General features: G+C 43.9%; 1 protein-coding gene across 1 annotated transcript in view; it reads right to left on the bottom strand.

Annotated features, from left to right (window-relative positions):
- Cnga1 (cyclic nucleotide gated channel subunit alpha 1) overlaps positions 1–15,899 on the bottom strand; it is a 57,671-nt gene that overhangs the window by 2,950 nt on the left and 38,822 nt on the right. The window contains exons 4-10 of the mRNA XM_004658685.2: positions 12,355–12,475; positions 10,184–10,282; positions 7,929–7,991; positions 4,234–4,272; positions 4,032–4,148; positions 2,684–2,791; positions 1,734–1,840 (exon numbers count right to left, since the gene is read on the bottom strand). Of these exons, the coding sequence (XP_004658742.2) occupies positions 1,734–1,840; positions 2,684–2,791; positions 4,032–4,148; positions 4,234–4,272; positions 7,929–7,991; positions 10,184–10,282; positions 12,355–12,461 (640 nt within the window). The 5' untranslated portion in view covers positions 12,462–12,475. The remainder of the gene's footprint in view (positions 1–1,733; positions 1,841–2,683; positions 2,792–4,031; positions 4,149–4,233; positions 4,273–7,928; positions 7,992–10,183; positions 10,283–12,354; positions 12,476–15,899) is intronic.

The following is a 15,899-nucleotide window of genomic DNA, read 5'->3' as shown; positions in this document are numbered from 1 at the left end:
TTTTGCTTTCAGGACCCTCCACACTGTCTGTGTGTCTCCTCATCTGCCTATTCATCTGTCTACACCATCCAACTATCCCGTATCAATATCACCTAGATAATGAGTTTCCTCTGTGTTCTGTGAACCATGGTAGCAAATAGTTGATCTTGAGGAGCGGATTGTGGGGACCTTGATTTATAGCTACTTGATCAGAAACACCACTTGGGGTCTTGTGACTGACACCTGAAGTGAGGGAGCAGTGTTAAGAGATGGAGCCTGAACCTCTGAGGTCTGCACTGACCCTAGTGAGTGCCAAAACTGATTAACTTGTAACCGATGTTTCATAATTACATGGTGGGTGGGACTTTCTCCACATACATTTTTTGTGGGGGGTCAAAGTAGGGTTTCACTCTAGCTCAGGCTGACCTGGAAGTCACTATGTACTCTCAGAGTGGCCTCGAACTCACAGTGATCCTCCTACCTCCGCCTCCCAAGTGCTGGGATTAAAGGCATGCACCACCATACCTGGATCTTTGCATACATTTTTTTTTTTTTTTTTTTGATCATGAGTGTATTATTTTGAGGCTAGTTAAAAGGTTATTTTTCCTTCTATATCCAGTTCTTGGAAACCATCTTGAACTTTCTGGTATTTATGGTATTTATTTCTGGTATTTATTAAGATAGTTCGTGCCACCTTCTTGACTGACTCCCCACCTTGCTGTAGAGGTGTGGGTACCTATTTTGTATATGCATGTGTCTGCTCTTTGGTACAAAGTGTAAGTGCCCTTTGAGACTAATTGTCATCTCCTGTACTTGACCTCCCAGCTTTCCTTAGCCACCTGGGATATTCTCTTTTATGCTGTTACCACAGGCCTTGTGTATTAGACCCAGCATTTCAGCATGAAGGAGAACGTTTCTTTCTCCTTCTATACTGGCTACCAGCGTTGCAAGCAGGACAGGGCAGGAGGGCACTGCACTGACGTGCAGAGGACATTCTCGAAGTGACTCCTGAAAGCTTGTAGTCTGGGACTGCTGGTTACATTTTCAGTGCAGACCAGTGTAGACACAATGAGCTGAAAACTACCGACCAAGAACACTTGGAAGGAACAATCAGATAGGCTCTTCTCATTACCAACCCCCCCATTATGAATGACAAAGTTAAATCCATGCTTCCTGTAAATTTTGAGTGTGGCTTTGCTGGAGACAATGATACTTTTCCCCATGCCTCCTCTTGTTTGTTTAGTTACTTGAGAGAGAGAAAGAAAGAGGCAGAGAGAGAGAGAGAATGGGCATGCCAGGACCTCCAGCCCCTGCAAACAAACTCTAGATGCATGCGCCACCTTGTGCATCTGGCTTACATGGGCACTGGGGAATCAAATCTGGGTCCTTTGGCTTTACAAGCAAGCGCCTTAACTGCTGAGCCATCTGTCTAGCCCCCCCCCCATGTCTCTTGATAAGGTGTTTGCATGTTGAGAGACAATCACCCTTTCCCCCGCAGAGCTTGATGAAATAGGTATGTCTGCGCGCTCTGTCCCTCTTACCTGGCACAAGCCCAGTGAGGAGAAGCACCGATCCCCACTCTACTCAGTGGGCTTGCATAGTGACATCTCTCTGAATCAGTCCGAGTGGCTTAAGCCACTAAGACACACTGGTGTTAATATATATGTTGAAAAGCAGCTGGATTTGGAAATTTCAAATTCCATGACAGAGATAAAAAGCGTGACGTTTTAGGACATATAAAACGGAACATTTACCTGTCCTTGTCCGTACAAACATATCGGCAAGATAGACTGTGTCGGATAAGTAATCACAAACCAACCAATATCCTAGAAAATCTGATTGAAGTTCGTCAAAACATGCCCTATAAAAGAAAAACTTGTATAAGTAAAAAGAAAAGGAAACTAGCTGAAGTAAAACCTTCTGTGCATCTATTTTTATTTTAAAATATTTTAGTTATTTATTTGAGAGAGAGAGAGAGAGAGAGAGAGAGAAAGAGAGAGTGCCAGGGCCTCCAGCCACTGCAAATGAACTCCAGACACATGATTTTAATGAACGACTTTACCATAAAGGGATGACATGATTATTAACATAGTCCCCAGCCCCTCGCCTCCCAGAAGAAGGAAAACTGGGCCTAAAAACTTCAAGTTTCTGCCGGGCGTGGTGGCTCACGCCTTTAATCCCAGCACTCGGGAGGCAGAGGTAGGAGGATCGCAGTGAGTTCAAGGCCACCCTGAGACTACAGAGTTAATTCCAGGTCAGCCTGGACCAGAGTGAGACCCTACCTCGAAAAACAAAACAAAACAAAACAAAAAAACTTCAAGTTTCTAAACATGATTTAATCTTCCTGGTAACCAGGCCCATCTGCGATCCCATCAAGAGTTGCCTCCAGGGCTAGAGAGATGGCTTAGTGGTTAAGCCCTTGCCTGTGAAGCCTAAGGACACCAGTTAAAGGCTCAATTAAGGCACTTGCTTACAAAGCCAAAGGATCCAGGTTCAACTCCCCAGGACCCACATAAGCCAGATGCACAAAGTGGCGTATACATCTGGAGTTCATTTGCAGTGGCTGAAAGCCCTAGTATACCCATTCTCTCTCTCTCTCCCTCTCTCTCTCTCTCTCTATCTATCTCTCTCAAATAAATAAATAAAAATAAAAATAAACTAATAAATAGAAATAGGCAGAAATCCAACAAAAATACATATAGACCTTGCAATAACCATGGTCCAGTTGTACATCACAGGTAGAGTGATGCAAAACAGCCAGTTGTAGTAAGTGTTTCCAGAAGGATCGATAACCACGACTTCTTTCTTCTCCCTACCAGCAATTGGAAATAAAGAGGGAGGTTACCAAGAAACAAGAGCATTTATATTGACCATATCAAGTATAGTTGGGCTCCTCAGTGACGATTAATGGAACAGAAGATGGAGACACTCTCCCTGAGTTGGATAAGCTTGGTCAGCGTACTCAGCATGAGGAACTGGTTAGTGAGGGCCAAGTAGATAGTTACGGCTACCTACTGCCCTAAGAGGATGCCAGTGAGTAGATAGTTAGATCAGTCATATTAAACCAAGCGTTAGACTTTTATAAAAATCCTGGTTTTCTACCATGATGAGGTTAAGTCAACACTCTAGGCACTAGATAGAAATTGCGGTATAGATTATGGAAATGGATACCCTAAGATTCCTTTGGAGGACTATGGTGATAGGATAATGACTGCTACCAATCTCCTTCCATTTATTATCCAGTCATAAAGTGACCAGGGAGGGTGTATTGGGGAGTGACTCATCTATAGAGAAAAATGAGCAGTCCAGCGTGTAGGCATGTAGGAAGGATGCTTTAAGAGAGGCAGCAGAGGAACAAAGAAGGAAAGAATAGAATAACATGTGGTCAAATTGATGAATGTTTAATGTTCTGGTACCAAGGCTGTGTTTTACGGACTGTTTCTTATTATACAAATTACAACAACCTTCAGAATCGGCACAAATGATTAAGCCATTATTTGATAAGCTTGTTTAAATATATTCAGAAAACAATTTCCCTTTAATAGAAATTTTGTTTAGAAAGCTTTGCAAATGTTACTTCTCCCTGTTTCTCATGGTCCTTCAGGATATGGGTGTTTTGATAGAATTCGTACTGTGGTCAAAAGCAACCAAGACTTTGGACTACTTTGAAGGACTAGCTGTATATTGTATATTACTCAGAACATTAATGAAATTGTTAACATTTTACCACAGCCTTTAAACACTGCAATAAGATACTAAGTCCTCAATTCTCCTTGAACTTCAAATTTAACCCAATACTTGTGGGAGTGAATGAGCCAAGCCATCACACCAAAGTGCTCAATGGGAAAGCTAGTAATTGTTCATTTTAACAGGTTTAAATTCTCACCTGATAACAATTTATATAAAATGTTTATTTATAAAGTTTAAATGCATTTTCTCTTGACACAGGACTCTTTTCTATTAAGTTCCTCCTACTATATCACAGGAAATTGTCCCACATCTAAGCCCATCACAAGTTCATATCTCATATAAATGCCAATAAAAATATTTACTCCTCTTTCTTATCTTTGCTTTGCTCCTCTTTCTTTTTCTTCTCTTTTTCCTTTTCCTTTTCCTTCTTCTTTTTCTTTTCGGGATCCTTTTTATTTTTATTTTTATCATCTGACTTGCTGAAAAAGTTGAACATGTAGTGTTACAACATGAAACTAATATAGGCAGGAAAATATGGAGTCATTCATGTAGGGTCTCACTTACCTCTTTTCTTTCTTCTTCTTCTTTTTTTCTTTTGGCTCTCTAAAGAAAACATAATACCTCAGTCACAGAATGACATTACACTCAGATTTCCATTCTATTTTACTTTCAGTTGATTAAAAATTCTCAGCTTTGCATTCACAGACCCACACTAGTGCTCAGAAACCAGAAATGTAGCCTCATAATGAAGAGGTTCCAAGGTTAATGGGTATAGAAAACAGAATAAAAATAGAGGCAGTGAAATTAAGTAAAGAAATTAATTTCAGAAATAACAGCCTCCAAAAGTACATTTCCAAAGTTTTGAGCTTAACAGATGATTGTTAGATAGATAAATAGATAGATAAAACAATTTAAATTTTAGGCTGCTTGATATTACTCACATTTAACTTGAAATAAAATGTTATTGGGCTGGAGAGATAGCTTAGTAGTTAAGGTGCTTGCCTGCAAAGCCAAAGGACCATGGTTCGACTCCTCAGGACCCATGTAAGCCAGATGCACAAGGTGGAGCATGTGTCTGGAGTTCATTTGCAGTGGTTAGAGGCCCTGGCATGCCCATTCTCTTTATCAAACACACACACACACACACACACAAACACACCGATTAAAAAATTATAAAGTTTAAAATATATTACCAAGAGTTTCAAGAAAATGACATCAATTTTCTTCAGGGGAAATGATCTTGATCTGAGTGAGTTTTCAGGAGTAGTTCAAAAGCTGTGTTAATCCATCCAAGTCACAAAGCTGGACAGTAATCCATTATATAATTAAGTAGTACATATGCTTCGCAGCATGAGCCAGCAGGAGCAAGCGAGCTTCCCAACAGGTAGGTAAGCATCATGTGTGCCAATGTCATTTACCAGGGCCGCATCAGCATCTGACCCTCACCGCTCACCTGTGGCCATTTACAGGACTCTTTTTTTTTTTTTCTTTTTTTGAGGCGAGCCCAACAGACTGGCCTTTTATTTATTTTTATGAGAGGGAGAGAAAGAGTGAGAGAGAGCGAGAATATTGACATGCCAGAGCCCTCAGCCACTGCAACCAAACTCCAGGCGGGTGTGCCCCTTGTGGGCATGTGCGACCTTGTGCACTTGGGTCACTGTGCATGTGGCTTACATGGGGCCTGGAGAGTCGAACATGAGTCCTTAGGCTTTGCAGGCAAGCATCTTAACCGCTGAGCCACCTCTGCAGATCCATTTAGAGAATTCTTCAGGAGCAGCTAGTGGAATATGGCTCACAGACAGGTCAACTTGGCCACCCCAAATGGGCTGGGTCTATACAACAGACCCACCAAGAGCTAGCTTTGAATCACAGTGGTGAGGCTAATCTCCCCAATGCAATAGGCATCCACTTTCCATGAGAACTTGAGAATACATAAGGACTCACGGGCCATCACGAATGCCTTCACTGGTTGGTTAAGGGCCAGGCTGGAAAAAGACGGAGAGATCAGGCAAAACAGAGGTGGAAAAGAGTCAGGCTGAACAGACTGGAATGCACTCATGAATGAAAACCTTCATATCCCTTCACAGACCTGTCACAGGGCTGCCAATTTGCCTGACTGAATCAGCTAGCTGATACAGACAACTTCAGTCATTGCATGCCCAGTGCTGGCACAGTGTAGATATGAATGCGGCCTCCATGGTGGCAGAGATAAGGCCATATAAAGGTCCAGCACACAGCTTCCCACTTACCAGGATGGGCGCTGCATATTCAACCTGCCAGCAAATGCCATGACTCTGATGCCATCCCTTAAGGAGAGTAGTCACTTGATGGTAATTAACTGCATTGTACAGACATACATACCATACATACACTATATGTATATATGTTTTTTTTGCCACAAAACCTTGAACAGTGACATTGGAGAGGGATTTGGATAATAATGTATGACTCACTTATAGAGAACACTACGCAGCAGCGCTTTGGCCATCCTTAACAGCAAAGGAAATGTGGCCTTGGACACAACTCAGAAGTTGCTGGCATGTTACAGCTGTGGAGTGGCCTTCAGAAAGCACAATTGGGATGTTAGGAATCCAGATTCCTTGAGGATGAGGCACCATGCTCCAGCATACTGTACACACAAAAAAGAGCAGGCTGGAGAGATGGCTTAGTGGTTAAGCGCTTGCCTGTGAAGCCTGAGGACCCCAGTTCGAGGCTCGATTCTCCAGGTCCCACGTTAGTCAGATGCACAAGGGGGCGCAGGCATCTGGAGTTCGTTTGCAGTGGCTGGAAGCCCTGGTGCGCCCATTCTCTGTCTCTCTCTCTCTCTCTCTTTCCCTCTTTCTCTGTCTGTCGCTCTCAAATAAATAAATAAAAATGAACAAAAAACTTAAAAAAAAAATGAGCGGTGGTCAATGGTGCTCTGACTCTATAGAGCGCCTACATGTAGCAACCAAGGGATCTACACAGGGGCGCCTCACATGGGGAAAGTGCCCTTCCCACCCCTGAACCTCCAGGCCCTGTGGTCTAGGGGAAGAGTCACGTTGCTGCCCAGGCACAGTTGGAGGCTCTACTTTGAACTACTCCCCTGGCACCTGGGACTCCTCACACCCAGAAACAAGCAGGCGAGGAAGAGTCACCACACTGGCAAGTCTGTGACCTTGATCTTCAGAAGAAGGTCATGCTGCCGCTCGCAGTAACGAGGTAGAAAATACACTTGACATGCCAGTGACCTGCTCTGGTTGTCTTTTGGAATCTCCCCGCCCCCATCTTTAGTAATAAATGACCAAAGTAGCCGTGACCCCCAAAAGACATCATCATTGGCTGAATGTGTGTGCAGTTAATGTGCAGAGGTTCTGGCCAAGGAGAAGAGAACTCTAGGGTGAGGGGAAAGGGATGAGGAATTTCAGTTGAAACTTCAAAACAAGGCAAAGTTGTCAGTGACCTTTGTCTACCCCATGAACTTGTAAGCCTCCAGGCCACAAGATGACTATAATCCTGGGAAGAAATAATATTCCCAGATGGAGTGAATTTTCCATGTAAACCAGGGGATCTGAGCAGTGAAGAGGTGTGCTGGGTGGTTACAATGATGTGTAAGCTTCTGGTACTCCTTAACCACCTGCTAAGAGGTGGCTGTTGACAGATCTCTTCTACCCCTTGGCTGGCTTTGGGTGACAGAAACTAACATTCTCAAGGTTATACCCACAACTTCTTAGGGCTGCCTAGGTGATGGTGAATGGCTACAAAAGCCCAGTCCTGGTACTTAAATAGGACACAAATTTCAAAGTATATCCATGGGACACCCTATTATATATCCACTCTACTCTCTGAAATTCCACATTTTCCTCTACCTAATTCTGCCACGTCCAACTCCTTTACAGCTATCATTCCAAAGGGCACAGTTGATAAGCTTAACGCAGACCTGTGTCTCTCAAATTCCTGGAGAATTTGGTTGAAGACACATTGGTTCAGATTAAATGGGAATATTAATGTTTCATGCAGTCTTATTAGCCACTCTGTTCCAAGGAAGGAAAATTACATATACACACACCATAAACCTATTTTTACATACATTTAAATATATGAATAAAATACACGCATGCCCCTTTCCATATGAGCGGCTGCATTTTCCAGTTATAAATAAGCAAACAAAAAAAATAATAGAATCACATTACAGTTAAGTTAGTTTATGTGCTAGGAATTTGCTCTAGTTCAAATTCAGATATATTGCTGACATTTTACTGGTTTTTCAATGTACTTACTGGTCTTTGTTGCTACTGTTGTTAACATTGAAAAGGGCCATGGTACCAGGCAGGTACTGCCCCCTGGGAAATGAAAAACAGTGAAATATTAATGCTCACTATCAGAATAATGTTCATAGTAAACAAGGTTTTAAAGATCAACTCATTTCCTGTTTCCACTCATTACAAATATTGACTTGATTTTTTAAAAAATTATAGAGGTTCCATGAAGCACAACTTATACCAAAAAAAAGCCCTATATTTTGAACCAAAACAGTTATTAAATGCCCATTTGCCAATGTTCCTACCAAAACTTAGCATCATTCTGGGCTTTGAGTCAACCAACTTGGATACCACTGACTTCCAGAAAAGACCTAAAATGGCCAGGAAAGACAGAAAAAGGAGAAAAGATAAAACAGTGGACACACTGCATTAGTCAGTGGAAAGAAATAAGGAAAGAGAAAATGGATCAGAAGTTGCATCGCATAGGATGGTGGTGTAGTTTGTGAAATGTCCTCCGTAGGCTCATGTGTTTGAACAAATGGTTCCCACCTAGAATCGCTGTTGGGAAGGTTGTGGAACCTTTAAGAGGTGGAGCCTTGCTGGAGGAAGTGGGTCACTGGGCCTTGAAGTTTTACAGCCTGGTCACACTTCCTGTTTGCTCTCTGTTTCCTCCTGCTACCTGGCCTGCCATGATGGAGTTTATCTCATCAAAACTCTACCCTGGGACTGGAGAGATAGCTCAGCAACTAAGGCTCTTGCCTCCAAAACCTGAGGACCTGAGTTCAATTCCCCAGTACCCATGTAAGGCCAGCTGTACAAGTTGGCAGGCACATGCATCTGTAGATCCATTCTTTCTTTCACTCTATTTGTCTTTTTATCTCTCTCAAATAAAAATATAAATAAATTTTAAAAAAATATTTTTTTGAGATAGGGTCTCAATCAAGCCCAGGCTGACCTAGAATTCACTATGTAGTCTCAGGGTGGTCTCGAACTCACAGTGATCCTCCTACCTCTCTGCCTCCCTAGTCAAGTCCTGAGATTAAAGGCATGTGCCACCTGGCCTGGTTCCATTAATAAAATATTTTTTTAAAAAAAACTGTAATCCTTTCTTTCTTAAGCTGCTTCCTGTCAGGTATTTGGCTATAGCAACGAGTAGAGAAATTAATAGAGATAGGAATTCCTGAATCCACACCAAGCGCACACTCCTCCAGTACAGTTCAGGGGTGCATACTTAAGCATGACTGCTTTCTTGCCTCCTAAGGCTGTTTTCCTTTTAATCACTCACTCAGGCCCCTGCTCTATTTCCTAGAAGTAGGCTCAAATGAGATAGAGCATCTTAGAGAATAACATCAGACCCCTCTCACATGCCATTGTCTCAGGACCCTGAAAGATTAATCCTAATAAACAGGAAGTCACGGAGAAATGGGGGCGTGCAGTTTTTGTGGGATAGGCAAGAATCTCAGAGAACAAGGTTGAGCATGTTTACGACCAGGAAGCTCAGGGCCATGCATAATCACAGGCACTGGCAATCTTTCAAGAGAGGAGAAATAGGTTAAGGAACAACACCACCCCTGAGAGCTTATGTAATATCTAACTAGCAAGAGCATTTTCCAAACCCACTGTGTGGAAGAAGTAGAGGACTCTTCATCCAAAGAATGGTTTCAAAACACACCCTGGGGGCTGGAGAGATGGCTTAGCGGTCATGGTGCTCCTCTGCCAAGCCTGAGGACCCAATTTCCACTCTCCAAATCCCACCTTAGCCAGATGCGCAAAGGCGAGGCAAGTGCAACATCACACGTGCCCACTAGGTGGCGCAAGCATCTGGAGTTTGATTTCTGTGGCTGAGGCCCTGGTGCACCAATTCTCTCTCTCTCCAAAAAAAATAAAATAAAATAAAAACACACCCTGGCCTGAGAAGTGCTCAGTTGTCTTGAAAGCATAAGGACCTAAATTCAATCTCCCAGCCCTCACACAGATGCTGGTGTGGGAGCAAACACTCACTACCACTTCCCCTCACTCCCCCCACCCCCCACCGTGCTGGTGAGGCAGAGGCAGGAGGATCCCTGGAGCTTGCTGACCAGCCGCTCTAGGCGGTGGAAGGTATTCGTGGGTATGACACTTGAGGTTGTCCTCCGGCCTCCACAGGCAAGCACACACACACCAGCACAAACACATATGCACACCCCACCCTCCCAAATATAAAGCATACCCCCCCACACACAGACATACATACAACAAAAAGCGCACCCAGACCAGTAAGTCAACGGGCTCACCTCTGTGATGGCCCAGCCCTTCTGTGGGAGCCCCGGGCAGGGGTGTTCTCCTTCTCTGATTCGTCAGATACAGAGGCACTGTCGTCGTCGGAAAAGGAGCTGCAGTCCAGCAGGGGGCAGAGATGGAGGTCATTAGCATTTCAACCTCGTTAAGGCAGCAACATTTCTCATCATGAGGAACCCTTGCCTCGTCTCTTTCCTTCCCTCTCCAACTAACACACAGCAATGTATCACATAGATAAACAAATTTATATATCTATATATCTATCTATCTATCTATCTATCTATCTATCTATCTATCTATCTATATATGAGAGAAAGAGGAAGATAGAGAGTGAGTGAGGATCTGGACACCAGGGCTTCCTACCACTGTAAACAAACTCCAGACACACATGCCACTTTGTGCATCTGGCTTTACAGGGCCACTGAGGAATCTAACCCAGTACATCAGGCTTTGCAAGCAAGTGCCTTTAACCACTGAGCCATCTCTCTAGCCCCCACATAACAATTTTTAAAATATTTATCTATTTATTTTAGAGAGAGAGAGAGAGTGTGTGTGTGTGAGAGAGAGAGAGAGAGATAGAGAGAGAGAGAGAGAGAGAGAGAGATAAAGAGAACCGGCACGCCAGGGCTTCTGGCCACTGCAAATGAACTCCAAACGAATGTGCCACCTGTGCATCTGGAATCAAGCCTGGGTCCTTAGGCTTTGCAGGCAAGAACTAGAACCACTAAGCCCTCTCTCCAGCCCACAATTTTTTAAAGTAGTCGGGTTTTTGTTGTTGTTGTTGTTGCTTATTTTTATTTATTTATTTGAGAGCGAGAGACAGATAGAGAAAGAGGCAGAGAGAAAGAGAGAATGGGCACGCCAGGGCTTCTAGCCACTGCAAAGGAGCTCCAGACCCGTGCGCCCCCTTGTGCATCTGGCTAACCTGGGTCCTGGGGAATCCAGCCTCCAACTGGGGTCCTTAGGCTTCACAGGCAAGCGCTTAATTGCTAAGCCATCTTTCCAGCCCCAGCCCGCAATTTTTTTTTTTTTTTTCGAGGTAGGGTCTCACTCTAGCTCAGGCTGACCTGGAATTGACTCTGGAGTCTCATAGTGGCCTCAAAGTCACAGAGATCCTCCTACCTCTGCCTCCCAAGTGCTGAGATTAAAGACGTGCTCCACCACCCCTGGCTCCCAGCCCACAATTTTTAATTACAGTCCAGTAAGAGCTGGAAAGGATGGGTTGTGTTTGCCTACCTTTTAGACCACCCACATTTCCTATTGTTTGATGCATTGGTTAGCACTGGTTAATGTTAATGTTTATCAGATAGAAAATGTAGTGTCAAACTTTAGGTGCTATTATATAATTGAACGAACTCATTTCCTAACTAACATTTCCTTCCACTAACAGAAAATTCAACTGCATTATACACATTCGATTCATTGGTAAGGCAACTTCTTCATTAATTATACTTCTGGGCCTGGATAGATGACTCAGCAGTTAAGGCACTTGCCTGGAAAGACTAAGGACCTGGGTTTGAATCCCCAACACTCATATAGAGCCAGATTCATGAAGTGGCACATGTGTCTGGAGTTCATTTACAGTGGCTAGAGACCCTGGCTCACCCATTCTCTCTCTCTCTCTTTCTCTGCCTTTTCCCTTGTCTCACATAAATAAATAAATGAAATATTTAAATTATACTTTTACATTATGTTATTAGAGTGTATATTCTATGTACTTTTCACTTTTATGGAAGGTAATACCATGTATTTTGATATTAATTAATTAATTATTTATTTTTTGAGGTGGGGGGTCTCACTCTAGCCCAGGCTGACCTGGAATTCACTATGTAGTCTCAGGGTGGCCTTGAACTCACGGTGATCCTTCTACCTCTGCCTCCCAAGTGCTGGGATTAAAGGTGTGCACCACCACTCCCAGCTATTTTGGTTTTAAATGTCCCATGAGGAACAAGTAAAGAAATCCTTGGTATAGATGCTTCCAAAAAACCCACTCACAGTGATTAGTATCTCTAGATATTTGTTGGATAAGTATAAACAAGTTCGCCAAGCTAAATAGATTACAAAAACTTAACATTGCAAATTTAAGGCTTAATTAAAATTCAGCCCAGGAAAGTTAGAACATGGCTTGTGTGAACAGTGCATGAGAAAAATGCATGGCTTTATTTACCTGCATGCTCCATTTTCCATTCTTCTTATTTCCTTCTCAATAGCTGGGACAATCACATTGGGAATATTTATAAAGGTATGCCACGTGTTGATAATATTTGTCTTCATGGTTATTCTAATATCTGAGGACAAATAGATCTTATCAATGAGACAATTCTTACATACATATTGTTATATATAGTATATAATATACATATATACTTATTATTATATATTATCAAAAGTTTTATACTGCCATTCTTCAAAGCTTATGATAAAAAGCCCTTCCAGTTTTACTTAGAAGTTATTCTTTAAAGGAATGCAACCATGTCTACCCACTTCATTTTCATTAGCCAGTATATTTGCACACCTTCATGAATGCAGAAGTATTTAAGAGGTGTGTAATACAAAACTATAAAGGTCCTACATAAATCTAAGCAATTAAGTAAAAACAGAAAATAGCTAAGCAAAATACCAAATGGGCAAAACCAGATGTAAATTCTTTGTTGTTGTTGTTATTTTTTTTTTATTTATTTGAGAGCAACAGACAAAGAAAGAGGCAGAAAGAGAGAGAATGGGCGTGCCAGGGCCTCCAGCCACTGCAAACGAACTCCAGATGCTTGCACCCATTTGTGCATCTGGCTAACATGGGTCCTGGGGAATCAAACCTTGAACTGGGGTCCTTAGGCTTCACAGGCAAGTGCTTAACCACTATGCCATCTCTCCAGCCTTCCAGATGTGAATTCTTACAGGTATTCAAAGGGTGGGGTGCTTCTTAAGTAGTGTTCAAACATTTTGGGGGAACAGGGGTGGCTAGAGATTCCAACCCAGGGCTTTGTGCTTGCTAGACAAGGCACCATTGAGTTTAATCCTCCAACACTGGTGGTTTCTAACTTTAAAGTGAATGAAGATACAACTGATCCCTCTATATCTCAGGCAAGTCCCCTAAATAATACTGTCAATTTATTCCAAGCAACATAGGAGAAACACAGACCTAAACTGTCATCAGAACATGTTATTCCCAAGAACAGGTATAGCCATCACTATCCACTATTTGTTTGTTTGTTTGTTTTTTCGAGGTAGGGTCTCACTCTAGCCCAGGCTGATCTGGAATTCACTATGTAGTCTCAGGGTGGCCTCGAACTCATGGCAATCCTCCTACCTCTGCCTCCCGAGTACTGGGATAAAAGGTGTGTGCCACCATGCCCGGCTGTTTTGTATTTTTTTTTAATATTTTATTTTCATTTATTGATTTGATAGAGAAAGAGGGGGGAGAAAGAGAAAGAGAGAAAGAGAATGGGCACACCAGGTTCTCCAGCCACTGCAAACGAACTTCAGATGTGAGTGTCTGGCTAACATGGGTCCTGGGGAATTGAGCCTGGGTCCTTGGGCTTTGCAGGCAAACGCCTCAACTGCTAAGTCATCCTTCCAGCCCTGTTTTGTATTTTTTGAATAGGTTCGTGTGTGTGTGTGTGTGTGTGTGTGTGTAGGAACACACGTGCCAAGCACGCGTGTCGAGGTCACAGGACAACTTTTGGGTCAGTCCTCGGCTCTCCACCTCATTTCTAGAAGTTTTTCTTTCTGGCTCAGGCTCTGCCGTTCTTTTTAGCACTTGCCATAAGCCTCTGAGAAATCCTCCTGTCCCCAACCCTCCCATCTTGCCAGCAGCCTGGTAGAATCACAGAAGCCCACTATGGCTCGTGGGTTTTTTGTTGTTGTTGTTTGTTTGTTTATATGAGGTCCAGGGATCCACTAGTTTACTCCAGTTTGAGCAGTAAGCACTTAATCCAGTGAGCCCCAGGACAATGTCTTAAATGTCTCTATTAACATAGTACATAATTAGTGTGTGCTCAGTCAAAAATTTACCTTGCTACTATACCAGTCCTTCAACAGTCTGCTCTTGTAAATAAAGATTATGCTGTGTGCTTTCATTTCATTTATTTATTTGAGAGAGAGAGAGGCAGTTAGAGAGAGAATGGGCATGCAAGGGCCTCTAGCCACGGCAAACAAACTCTAGGCACATGTGCCACCTTATACATCTGACTTATGCGGCTCCTGGGGAATCAAACTTGGGTCCTTAGGCTTCTCAGGCAAGTGCCATAACCACTAAACAATCTCTCCAGCCCGACTATGTGCTTTGAAAGTGAGAATGGTGTTTTCAAATTCAACAGAAATTGATGGCTTATAAGGCAGCTTTTACTGCTTGGGCTATGTAGACAACACATTTTGCTCTAAGGCATCAAATGGTGCTGTGGCTGTGATTCCCCATGACCATGCTATTTCACACTTTGTTGCCTGTGGTGGTTTGATTCAGGGGTCCCCCATAAACTTATATGTTCGGAATGCTAAGTCCCCAGCTGATGGCAATTTTGGAGTTAAAACCTGGAGGCCGTGTATTGTTGGGTGCCAGCTTATGGGTGTTATAGCCGGCTTCCTCTTGCCAGTGTGTGGCACACTTTCCTGTTGATGTTATCCATCTGATGTGGGCCAGGAGGTGATGTCCACCCTCTGCTCATGCCATTGTTTTCCCTGCCATCCATGGAGCTTCCCCTTGAGTCTGTGGGCCAAAATAACCCGCCCCCTCCTCGACCACACACACACAAGCTGCTCTTGGTTGGGTGTTTTCTGCCAGCAGTGTGAACCTGACTGCCTTTGCACAAGCACTCCGTGGCACTGGGAAGGTCACGACCTTGAGTGCAGGTGGGTGGCACCCTTCTCTCAAGTCCGTGCAGACTCCTCCCCCTTGACCAGACTAATCACTTCCTTCTCTTTGCTCTGTGTGCTGCAGTATGCACACAATATGCTAAAGTGCTCCGCATTCCATCTTTACAGCCACACTGTCCGCTTCTCCAGGGTAGACCTTTGTCACCCTAAAGGGGTGTGTGGTCCTCAAGAAATACATACTGTGCTTTGGTAAGCAAATCTTCATTGCTGGTGGTGGTGGTGGTGATGGTGGTGGTGGTGGTGGTGATGGTGGTGATGGTGGTGGTGATGGTGGTGGTGATGGTGGTGATGGTGGTGATGGTGGTGATGGTGGTGATTGTGGTGGTGATGGTGGTGGTGGTGGTGGTGGTGGTGATGGTGGTGGTGGTGGTGGTGATGGTGGTGATGGTGGTGGTGATGGTGGTGGTGGTGGTGGTGATGGTGGTGATGGTGGTGATGGTGGTGGTGGTGGTGGTGGTGGTGGTGGTGATGGTGGTGGTGGTGATGGTGGTGGTGGTGGTGATGGTGATGGTGGTGATGGTGGTGGTGATGGTGGTGGTGGTGGTGGTGGTGGTGGTGATGGTGGTGATGGTGGTGGTGGTGGTGATGGTGGTAATGGTGGTGGTGGTGGTGGTGGTGATGGTGGTGGTGGTGGTGGTGGTGATGGTGGTGATGGTGGTGGTGATGGTGATGGTGGTGATGGTGGTGGTGATGGTGGTGGTGGTGGTGGTGGTGATGGTGGTGATGGTGGTGGTGATGGTGATGGTGGTGATGGTGGTGGTGATGGTGGTGGTGGTGGTGATGGTGGTGGTGGTGGTGATGGTGATGGTGGTGATGGTGATGGTGGTGGTGATGGTGGTGATG

The sequence above is a fragment of the Jaculus jaculus genome, chromosome 11 (genome assembly GCF_020740685.1).
Source record: "Jaculus jaculus isolate mJacJac1 chromosome 11, mJacJac1.mat.Y.cur, whole genome shotgun sequence".
NCBI classification, from domain to species: domain Eukaryota; kingdom Metazoa; phylum Chordata; class Mammalia; order Rodentia; family Dipodidae; genus Jaculus; species Jaculus jaculus.
This window is presented reverse-complemented; position numbering and strand designations above follow the sequence as displayed.